This window comes from Aegilops tauschii, chromosome 2 (assembly GCF_002575655.3).
Source record: "Aegilops tauschii subsp. strangulata cultivar AL8/78 chromosome 2, Aet v6.0, whole genome shotgun sequence".
NCBI classification, from domain to species: domain Eukaryota; kingdom Viridiplantae; phylum Streptophyta; class Magnoliopsida; order Poales; family Poaceae; genus Aegilops; species Aegilops tauschii.
In genome coordinates, this window is record NC_053036.3 from 536,696,268 (window position 1) to 536,707,605 (window position 11,338).

General features: G+C 43.4%; 2 protein-coding genes across 2 annotated transcripts; one reads left to right on the forward strand and one right to left on the reverse strand.

The window, feature by feature from the left end:
* Nucleotides 1-2,603: 2,603 nt before the first annotated feature.
* LOC141041211 (uncharacterized) lies at nucleotides 2,604-3,332 on the reverse strand. The gene has a single exon (XM_073507331.1). It carries the CDS (start codon nucleotides 3,330-3,332, stop codon nucleotides 2,604-2,606), a length of 729 nt encoding a protein of 242 aa, XP_073363432.1.
* Nucleotides 3,333-7,813: 4,481 nt separating this feature from the next.
* Nucleotides 7,814-11,120, forward strand: LOC141041212 (uncharacterized). Its single transcript, XM_073507333.1, has 3 exons — nucleotides 7,814-8,383; nucleotides 8,482-8,486; nucleotides 10,904-11,120. Exons 1-3 carry the CDS (start codon nucleotides 7,814-7,816, stop codon nucleotides 11,118-11,120), a joined length of 792 nt encoding a protein of 263 aa, XP_073363434.1.
* The last annotated feature ends 218 nt before the right edge of the window (nucleotides 11,121-11,338 follow it).

Sequence of the window (11,338 nt, forward strand, 5' to 3'; positions counted from 1 at the left end):
CTTCTGTTGATTCTTCTATAGATGGGTTCAGTGTGGTCCTGGATCGGCGTTGTTGGAGGCGTGTTGTAAGAATATCATTTTATAATTGTTCAATTTTTGGCACACATGCTTATTTCTTCTGGTGCTGCTCATGCTGTTTAGGTTTTGATTATGATCCTTGTTTTGATTTGTTTTGCAGTATGTTCCGTGCAGTGTTAGAGCTCATCTTGCTCGTTACATCGAGGAGTGTAGGGCTTTAGCCATAAGGAGAGGTGACGAAGATACTGATCTTGCTCTTCAGTGCAATGAGGGTTATTTGTATGGTGTTCTGTTTAGTCATGGTCGGGTGAGGAGCAAATTCCATGGTCCTTCCTGGGAACGATTGGTCAGTATTATGGTGTTCGTCCTCGTGATATAATGACCATTAGGCTTGAACATTATGGAACGTGGATTGGTATTGATTTTTATCATGTTGGTCGTGGAGATGCGTTGCCTCCTTTACCGTTTGTTGGTAAGGTTTTAGCTTGTTTTATTGCACATGATGATTTTTCCGTTCCCTTGAGCCTGTGTAATTATATTTTGTAGCTCTTGATGGTTTGAGTGACTCCGAGATGGAACTTGTTGGGAGTTGTTATTACACCCGTGGTGTTTTTCTTAATTATCAGCAGATGTATTTCATGAGGCGTCAACTCTTTGATGATGACTACATACCCTGTTGTCCTTTTGTTCACAGGATTGATTCCATGAATGTTAATGGTCATCATATGGTCAGATTTTTTTCCACTATTTTTTCTTTGTTTCTGTTTATTTATTTATTTTTATTAACTCTTCTATTTATAGTTTTGAATTTTTGTTTTATTTCTGATAGCTTGATGTTTTTTGTCAGGTTATTCCTGGTATTGTTGTGAGGAGTTTGAAGGAGTTTGTGACTTTTCCTAGGACTGGCGTTTTAACCCTTGAAGTTACTTTGGAATCTGGTGATGATGATATATATGTGAGCACTCCTTGCTCCTACTTCATTGGCTTGGGTAGTAGAATGGTGTTCAAACAGGAAGGTTTCAGTGAATTTCTCCAGGCATCGTCTATTGAAGTAAACAGCTTGGTGCTGATAACTTTCAAAGAGCGTGATGGGAGGCTTGTTGTTATCTTCAATCTTCTGCCGCAGTGATGTTAGTTATAGCCTTTGAACATAAATGGATTTTGTTTAAAAATTTATGCTACGGTTTAATGTTATCTAGATATATGAAACGATATGAACCAAAGTGTTCATTGCTGTTGTATGTTTGTAGAAGAGGTATGGCTGTGCATCTCTTTTAAAGATTTTTTTTGGACGGATGTTATTTAATTGGGGTCATAGTTATCCATATAGTAGAGGCACGTGTGTTGTTTACTCTGAGGCGCGGCTGTGCATCTCTTTTATGTGAGGCACGTGGATTAAGCAAATGAAGGCACGGAATTGAAGTCAGTGCAGGCACGGTCGTGAGGAGGCACGGGTATACTGAGAGGTACGTGTGTGCAGCGCCAAAGTTGTACGGGCGAGATACTATGGGTTTCATGCGAGAGGCACGTGTGTGTAGCACATAGAGTTACTGTTGGTTTTATGTGAGGCACGAGGATTGAGAAAAATGGAGGCATGGAATTATAGTCAGTACAAGCACGGTTGTGTGGAGGTACGGGTATACTGAGAGACGCGTCTGTGCAGCACCAAAGTTGCATTGGCGATCACGCGTGCGGAGCACGTAGAGTTACTGTGGGTTTCATGTGAGGCACGTTGATCAAGCAAACAGAGGCACGGAAGTGAAGTCTGTACAAGCACGGTTGTGTGGAGGCACGGTTTTGAACCCTCTTGCTGCTGTCAAGTTTCTAGAGGCACGGATGTACGACAGTAGGGGCATCGGTCCGAATATCTGGTTAGAGGGGCTCGGTTGTGGATGCACATGTGTGAAGTCTCTAGGGTCACGGGTGCATGGCACCACAGGCATGGATTGAGTAGACACTTAGTGAGCCACGCTTGTACATAGGTCAGTTGCACACGGTAGTGTAGTTTTGTGGCATCGTGCAGAACTGGTGTACGGAGAGGAACCTGTGTGCAATAGCAAGGATGTTCTAAATGGATAGAGCGGTGTTTGATGTGAAATGGAGGCAAGGATTTTTTTTCAATGTGGTTAAAGTAACAAAGTTCTTGTCGCTTGTGTCTTTGTACCGAATGTTCTTCTGCAATATTTCTGAATTGTTCACGCCAATGTTTAATAAGCATTGTACTGAAAGTTTACAACGATATCATCACATATTCTTGTAAATGCACGATGCATCTTGTAAAGGTTGAGTATGAAAATTATAATACAATATCGTGCGAGATATCTCTCGTTCTATAATCATGGATACAATATATGCTTGCTCAGTACTGGGACATAACTTACTAATTGCATTTAGACATGCAAAACGGAGTATGCATTTGTACATGAGCACACCACTGTGTTCAAAGTTCAAACGTAAAATAGTAATACAATACACACAGCATCTTTGAGCAACAACAAACATATTTACAACATAGGTTCATACAATCTAAATTATGATAATAGTAGTTCCTACTAGTTTAATGTAGACATCCATTTTCTCGCAATTTACCAACCACTGTTTCCCTTCCGGCGCTTCCAGCCGCTGGAAGATCCGTCGTCATTGCTCTTACGTGGGCGGAGTCTTTCTTTCATTGGTTGTTGGTGGAGGTGACGTAGCCCGTTCTTGATGATTAGGACTCTATGGTACAACTCGTAGCTAACATACCCGTCCTTTGCTGCGTACTCAAGGTGTATCGGGGAAAGTGGCTTCCACTCCCAGAACTGGTGCTTCTCCTTTGGGAATGATTTCTTCATGTTCTTGTATGAGGGGTCGATGATGGCCACTGCAAGGTCAGCCATGGAGTCCCTTTCTCCACCACCCTTGATGCAGAATAGCCTCTGGATGTCGACGTGGTGCTTGTCTGGAATTTTGATCCATGCACGGGCAAGCATGGTCTTGTCGTTCCTGGTTTCGACACTAGTGAAAGTTACCGCTTTCCATTGCAGGAAGTCAACTAACGCCTGGGAGCGCTCGGATCTGCAGTAGTGGTATACAAGGACATTCTCGCGCATGGCAAGTTGGACGACGGCGATCCCTTGTCGTATGTAACTACTCTTACGTGTGTACTCGAGGTCGAGGCCGACAAACTTGTTCTTCTCCTCCTTTAGCCATTCTTCGTACTTTTTGATGATCCGCTCCACAGTCCTTGGGTCGTTGGTGTACACCACCTCGAGCACGGTTGTACTGTGGGTAGTGATGTGTTCGGTGAGTGTTGTTAGTTTCCTGTCGTCCATGGCTGGAGGTGTGCGGTGGTGAACTGCGGCCGGCGAGAAACTTTCGAGGAAGAGGATGAAATGGAGTCGGAAAAGTGAAAGGGTTCTTTTGTCGTGCAAAAAAGGAAACCGCCAAAGAGCAGTTGCTAGTCACGCGGCGCTTCCAGGCGTAGAATTTCGGAAACAGGGGTTTGTTTTATCTATTTTGTTTTAGATTTTCACTTGTCTTGTTCATTGAATTTTTTTTATTCGTTGCGTGCTGCCTGCGTGATCCATATGTGTGTATTTCATCTTTGGCTGTGAAAGTAGTCGTGTAAACGGTAGAACACTCAGCAGATGCATGGCCGTGCCTTTGTTGTGAAAACGTTTTTTTCAATTAATAATCTTCCTAGGTTAGGGAGGCACGGTTTTTATGTTATTTGGTGCACAAGTGTGTGTTTAGAATAAGTTGAAGTAAATATAGTTTGGACTTGAAAACGGAGTCCTGTTTGGTTTTTAATTGAGATATGTTTCACTAGATGGTTTGAATAAGTTTGATAACATGGCATTGCTAAAGGTTTTGAATCACAAACTTATTCTTGTTTCGTTTGATTTTTGAAAATGAATCTTTTTGTTTTTTGGTTTTTTGAATTGTGAACTTTTCAAAGGATAAGAACTACATTTTTTTCGAATGAATCATTCTGATAGTTCAAGCAACATTTGTTGCAAAGGATCATTCCGATGGTTGAAACGGCAAGTTGAGTGTCCGTAAGAGCTACATAAGTTGCAAAAGATCATTTCGATAGTTCAAGCAAGTACATGGTCCATAATAGTTACATTACTCTACCATCCTAACTAGCAAACTTATAGTAATCAGTGTTTTGCTTCCATTTTAGGTGCTGGTTCCGACGGAATCTACATAATGCGCTGATTAATGATGGACACAGAATGGTCATGGCGCTCTTTGGAAGTGATTAGAACAACGTTCTTTTCAATGAAGGATGCAGCTGATATGAAGTCTCTGAAAGAAGACTTTTCTATTACCATCATGCCGTCATTTTTGGAGATGTAGTACGACGAAGGAGTGATGACATGGGTAGGTTCATCAGGAGCTTCAAGGGTCACCCTGCCATTGGTTGGCATGTCCACCCATCTCTTCACTGTTGAGAACGCTCCTCGGAATTTTCTAGAAGAAAATCAAAACTAAATATAAATTAAAACCGTTGATTTGTCACTTGGACAATAAATAAAAGAATGGCTGAATACGGTGAGTGCACAAACATTAAGAAATTCCATATTGGAAGTAATATAATTCCTGGCATGTTCAGGTTTGTGTGTAAACAGATAAAACAACATATTAAGAGAACAACGGAAGTTTTGTTGTTTTAGGTTTGAATAAATAGGTTCTTTATAATTTTACATATAAGCAATATTACGTCAGTATTGTTTATATTACATATGAGCAAAATACGTTTGGTATATTAACAAGGACAGTTGTAACCAACCATGACGTAGTCTTTGGTGTTAGTGGGAGTCAAGACATGGACAAATGGACGGCAACGGATGAAAGTATCTTCGAAAAGGCGTGTAGAAAGAATCGTGTCTGGTCGTAGGTAAGCTCAATATCCTTAGAGTAGACACAGCAGTGAACATGGTCGAAATCGTCAGAAGAAAGATCGTCGAGAGCTAGAAAAATAAAAGGATTTTAAAGTTAGGTAAAGTTATATCCAACACGGGGTTAATATTATTCAGTTCGATTCATGCATATAAAATTACAGCGAAAGAAGATAAGTTTGTAATATAAAAATATAGCGAAAGAAGATAAGTTTGTAATATTAAATACCTACCAACGTGGGGTAATGGAAGCAGTCTTTTGTCATCCCGATATGTTTGTATTTCGAGATTGAGACCCTCGTCTGGTAGTTCAAATTCTATGCGGTCTCCAGCACGAAGTTCATAATCATCCGCAAAGGTGTTCCACTCACCACCGCAGAACTTTGTGTAGTTCGCCCTATGCTTAAACAAAGCATTGTAAGACTTTCCTTCATGCGTAAGAAGGGCTGGCTCTACCTGCTCTTTACGCAATTTTCTTGCTTCTTTCTTCCTCTCGTCGATGTATTCAGCGAGAAAAGCTCTGACATTACAAGGTACATACTGGGAAAAAATAGTACAAATAACAACCTGTAAGTATAAATTTGAACTTGCGTATTATTAATGTTAAAAGTTTTCTTAAATTGGATATGAATTTTTGATAAGAATTACAGATTTTTGGCATATGTTAACTAATTTTAATTAGAACTGAAGATGCACTATAGTAATCAAGGTATGGGCAGGCAAACTAATGGAAAATGAAAACACAAGACAGGTGCGAAGAAGTGACAGCAGGGGAACCTAGTGTAGGTGCAAGGGGGTATGAGTAACAGCGACGTTTTCTACTGTGTTGTAAGCAACTAATACATTAGTAATGCTTACTAACCATGTGGCTCCAGCAATTTTCATCTAGAATAACCTCAAAGTGCTGGAGAACTTCAGGGTGTGGTTCGCAAGGGCCGCCTGGTTGGCGCCAGGTAGGGCAAATCATACCTAAATAATTCAGAACAACTATGTTCAGAAAACAAGAATATCATAACAATTTAAAACAAGCTTCAACGTTGAAGGTAGACAACGACTAGCTTCAGCTACGTTAGCCGTATTAAAAATATCCGTACGAAGGCAGAGAACAACTACAAATTTACCAGAAATCTTCTCATCTAGTCCTTCTAGAAAAGCAGTATGACAAAGTTTAGATCACTTGTTTAAATTTTCAAATGGTTTTTTTATTGCTTTAGAGAATGAAGTCGTTGTACCGGATCTGATGCTTCAATAACTATCAAATGAAAAACCTAAACAAAAAATAGTAATAATTTAAATATCTTTTTCAAAACGTAGATATGGATCGGAGCATGCTGCTTACGCATATGCTTTTTACCTGCGAGAGAAGAAGAACGGGCGTCGACGAACGGAGATTGGGTTATGGGAAGCTTAGGGCAAGTACCCACGGCCAGCAAATCTACGAGAGAAGCACGGCTTAGAAGTTAATCGAGAGACCCAATAAAAACTCTACAATAACTTGTTTGAAATGAGACTGTGTGCGAGGAAGAAGCACGAACCCTAGAAGTAGGCGGACGGATAAGCCAAATGGGTTGTGATGGGAAGCTTATGGCAAGCACCCACGGCCAGCAATCTACGAGAGAAGCACGGCTTAGAAATTAATCGAGAGGTCCAATAAAAACTCTACAATAACTTGTTTGAAATTAGATTGTGTGCGGGGAAGAAGCACGAACCCTAGGCTAGAAGCAGGGGACGGACAAGGCAAGTGAGTTGTGATGTGGCTGAGGGAGTCGGAGCTTATTTAAATATAAAGCAGTCTTGAGAGAGCAAGAGTAGTAATGAGTGCTTCTTGTTTTATTTTTATCCTGCGAAATGGAATGAACGCTGGTTTGTGGATGGTGTGCGTGTATTCCGAGGTTTTATGGGGAGGCGAGACGTTTGACTCGTCCAGCTACCTCTCACTGTAGTGTACAGCTGTGCTGCTTCCCAGCGGAGTCTTCTATGTGCCTATCCTGCCTCACATACTTTTTGTGAGGCACGGTTATACATGCTGAAAAGCATGCTCGTGGTTCTGTGTTTTTTAATCACATGTTTAATCAGATATGGTTGGGTGTTTCTTTAGGAGAGCGGTGATGATGTTATTAGATGCATGGTCGTTGTAACAGCAGAGGCATGGCCGATATGTCGGGGGATGCAAATTGACGGGAGGCATGATGGTTCCTAATGAGAGGCACGTTTGCATCTAAAATCGAGTCACGGTTCGTGACTTTGGTATTGCAATTTTTTTCAGGCAGTCGTTGACCCAGGGGAGTTACTGTTTTTATGTACGCTGGCTTCAGGCAGGAATATGTATGATAGCCCACGGTTATATGTATGTCAGAAGCATGGAAGTGCTTTTGTTTTGTCAATGTTTCTGGTGGTACGCAGACATGGTGCATTGATGTTACTGAGGTTTGTCTTTAACCAAAGTGGAGGCACGCGTGTGGCTTTTGTTCTGGCGAACCGTGCTTCTATTTTTGTTCACTCCCAGTGTAGTATTTGTACGACAGGGTCATCTCGTTTGCCTCTTCGCATTGTTCTCTCGGTCAAAAGATGTGCTGGTGACCGATGGGATGGCTATTTATTGTTAGTATTTATTATGCCAGATACCGTGCTAGAGTTAACCTAGAGGCTCCTTGATTACAGCGTGGCAGTCGTGACATTTGAAGTGCATGATTTCATGAGCTGCAGAAGCACAATCGTCCATTCACCGTTTCCTTAGCAATAAAATGGGCGCATGGTAACAGAGTCGTCTCTCCCCAAAGGTTAAGTAGTGGTCTATTCCTAGAGGTTATCGCGTCTTATTCCCTCCAGAGAAGTGCAGGTAGCTCCCGTCATCCTTGCCTCGTACGAGAAGCATAGTCAAACTCCATTGTCGTCTCAGCCTTGGTTCCATGGACGACTTCAGGAACACTACTGAGTGTCTCTTTATAGATGCTGATGGTAATACCAAGCTCGAGGTGTTGTACACCAACGAGCCCTACAAGGTGGAGGAGATTCTTACTCTCTATGAGGAATGGCCGCGTGAGGACAGGTACAAGTTTGTTGGTCTTGATCTGGAGTACACACGAGAGGATTATTTTGATCGTAGTAGAAAAGTTGCTGTTATGCAACTGGCGATGCGCAAGCATGTTCATGTCTATCACTTGTGCAAGGCCAGGACGGAGTGCGCTGCTCTGAAGGATTTCCTTCAGAACAAAGGTATAATTTTTGCTAGTGTCGACGTCAGGAACGATAGGGATGTTCTCGCAAACAGTTACCTCAAAATCCCAAGAGAGTGTCACATCGACCTTCAAGAGGAGCTCATGATCAAAGGAGGCAATATAAGGGATTCCATGGCAGATTTGGCAGGAGCCGTCATAAACAAATCTTACTTGAGTATGAAGTCATCTTTTTCACAAGGTCTGGATGACTACTGGGAATGGAAGCCGCTTTCCCTTAAGAACCTGAAATATGCGGCAATTGTAAGTGAAAATTTCGTCTTTATATTTTTGTTTTATTGCAACAATAGTACTTTTTCCCCTTTACATATATCTTCATTCTCATCCGCTTTTTATTTTAGGATGGGTATGTCAGCTACGAGCTCTACCGCCGAGTTCTTTCTATGAAGGACATGATGCATCCTCGTTGTCTTCCCGACCCCGGACGCCGTTGATGCTTTTGAGCAGAACTCCAACTGAGTAGAATGGTCCTGGTGGTCTGAGCAGAATGGACTCCTGGAAGACTTTCATTTCTTTTTTTGTATAATTAATGAGTACTTTTAGTTCAAACCTATGGAGTACCGTCTCATGTTATGTGAATATAATTTCTTATGTTTTTTCATGTTACAAGTTCATTGCTGACGTTTGCGCGAGTTCATGTATATTTAGAGAACCTGTTGAAGTGGCGCATATGTATTGTTTGGGAGAAGCGCGTTTTGTGTTTGGCTTATATTCAGTGCCGTTTGTTTGTGTTTGTATTGTTGTCTTTTACACGTTCGCACAAGAGAGGCACGTCTGCTAACGTACGAGGCAACATTTTAGTTTCGTGTCTTTGTGTGCTTTAGGACCGTGCCTCAAGAATCCGGACATCCGTGTCTGTTCAGGCTTCACTTCCGTGGCTTCTTTCCGTCTATGCATGTACATCCGTGACACACGCCATGTCTGTAACGTGCTAGTTTCACACGGCAGTTCCTCTTGACACTACACAACCGTGCCTTTGCCACCACTCTTTTGTGCATCCAGGTGGTTTGTACCCGTGCCTCGACAACTATGAGAAGCCGCAATTCCGTGCCTGTATACACTTTAATTCCGTGTCTCCTGTACGTGCATTTGCGTGTCTCAGGCGTCATGCTGGCTGTGACTCTACATGCCTCTGGTGCCAGACGCCCGTTCGTGAGGGGACGCATATGTATTGTTTGGGAGAAGCATGTTTTTTGTTTGGCTTATATTCACCGCTGTTTGTTTGTGTTTGTATTGTTGCGTTTTACACATTCGCACAAGAGAGGCACGCCTGGTAACGTACGAGGCAACATTTTTAGTTTCCCGTCTTTGTGTTCTTCGGGACCGTGCCTCTAGAAGCCCGCATCCGTGTCTGTGGAGGCTTCACTTCCGTGGCTTCTTTTCCGCTATTCATGTACCTCACGTGACACACGCGATGTCTCTATGTGGTGGTGTCACACGGCAGTTTCTCTTCAGACTACACAACCGTGCCTCTGCCACCACTCTTTTGTGCGTCCAGGTGGTTTGTACCCGTGCCTCGAGAACGCCAATTCCAAAGCCGTACCTGTGTGCCAAAACCCGCAATTCCGTGTCTGTATACGCTTCAGTTCCGTGCGTCCTGTACCTGCATTCGCTTGTCTCAGGAGACACGCTGGCTGTGACTCTACGTGCCTGTGGTGTCAGACGCCTGTCCGTGAGGGGATGCGGTGGTTGTGACTCGTCGTGCATGTGCTTCTACACACCCGTGCCTCTGGACACTTTAAAATTGTGGCTCTTTCACTTCTCCTGTTGATTCGCTGCTTGTATTTGATGTATCCTCACGTGATACACGTCACGAGTCTATGTGTCTGTGGTGTCACATGGCCGTCCCTCTTGAGAGTTTGCAACCGTGCCTCTCGAACAGAGTGTTCTTACCGATGCCTCTGCCACCTCTCTTTTTTGCATCCAGAGGATTTGTATCCAGAGGATTTGTATGTGTGCCTCGAGAATGCCAATTCAAAAACCGTGCTTGTGCGTCGGAGAAGCTGCAATTCCATGTCTGTACGCAGAGGGTGTGTAGCCGTGGCTCGAGAACGTCAATTCCAAGGCCGTATTCGTGCCTTGTCAAGCCGAAGCACGTGCCTGTAGAGGCTACGTTTTCGTGCCTTTGTTGCCTGCATTCACGTGTTTCTGGCAAGTTGCTGCCTGTATCTCTACGTGCCTGTGGTGATACCCGTGCATGTGGAATAGACACGTATGTGCGTCGTGTGCCTGCATACCCGTGCCTGATAGACACGTATGTGCGTCTTGTGCCTGCATACCCGGGCCTCACGTGAAACCAGCCTTGACTATCGAGGGACAGATGTTGTGAATCTAGCTAGACGAGGCACGGATGAGTTTTGGCCTTCGGATCTAAGGTTGTACGGCTGGCTGTTTGTTTTCTTCATTGGATTCTTCCATCGGTGGTCTTTGTTCAAAGGAGGAATTGATGACCGATGTGCCGGCTGTTCGATGTGACTATTCAGTGTGTCAGTTACTATAAAATAAATTAGAGGCTCCTCGATTTCTCCACGGCATCAAATATTTGTGCACAGCCGTGACTTTACGGAGTGCATGGTTTTATGAGCTTCGGAAGCACATACGTCTATTCGCTGTTCCTAGTTCACACATTAATGCGCATTGTAACTCAAACGTCCCTCGCCAAGGTTAAATACTGGCCGTGTTTGTGAGGTATTCACGTCGTATTGAAGCCACAGAACATCAGTCAGTTCCCACCCTCCTCGCCACTCCCCAACCTTGTCGCAGGGTCTCAGGAATCTCCATTGGCACCTTGCTGCTCGCTGCCATGGACGACTTTTTGAACACCACCGAGTACCATCCTATAGTTGCCGATGGTAACACGAAGCTCGACGTGTGGTACACCAACGAGCCTGGTAAGGTGGAGGAGCTCATTGGCTTGTACGAGGACTGGTTGCGGGAGGAGAAGCACAAGTTTGTTGGTCTCGGCATGGAGTTCATGTGAAAGGATTATTACGGGCGTAGAAAAGTCGCCGTCATGCAACTGGCTATGCAGAATCATGTTTTGCTCTATCACTTCTACAGCGCCAGGACGGAGTGCCCTGCCCTGAAGGATTTCCTTGAGAATACAGGTATAACTTTCTCTAGAGCGTCAGGAATATTAGAGATGCTCTTTTTCAAGATTTCATCAGAATTCCAGAAGGGTACCACATCGACATCCAA

What these genes read in the sequence shown, in the direction of transcription:
- LOC141041211 (XM_073507331.1), bottom strand. Translation starts at nt 3,332, where the DNA reads ATGGACGACAGGAAACTAACAACACTCACCGAACACATCACTACCCAC.
- LOC141041212 (XM_073507333.1), top strand. Translation starts at nt 7,814, where the DNA reads ATGGACGACTTCAGGAACACTACTGAGTGTCTCTTTATAGATGCTGAT.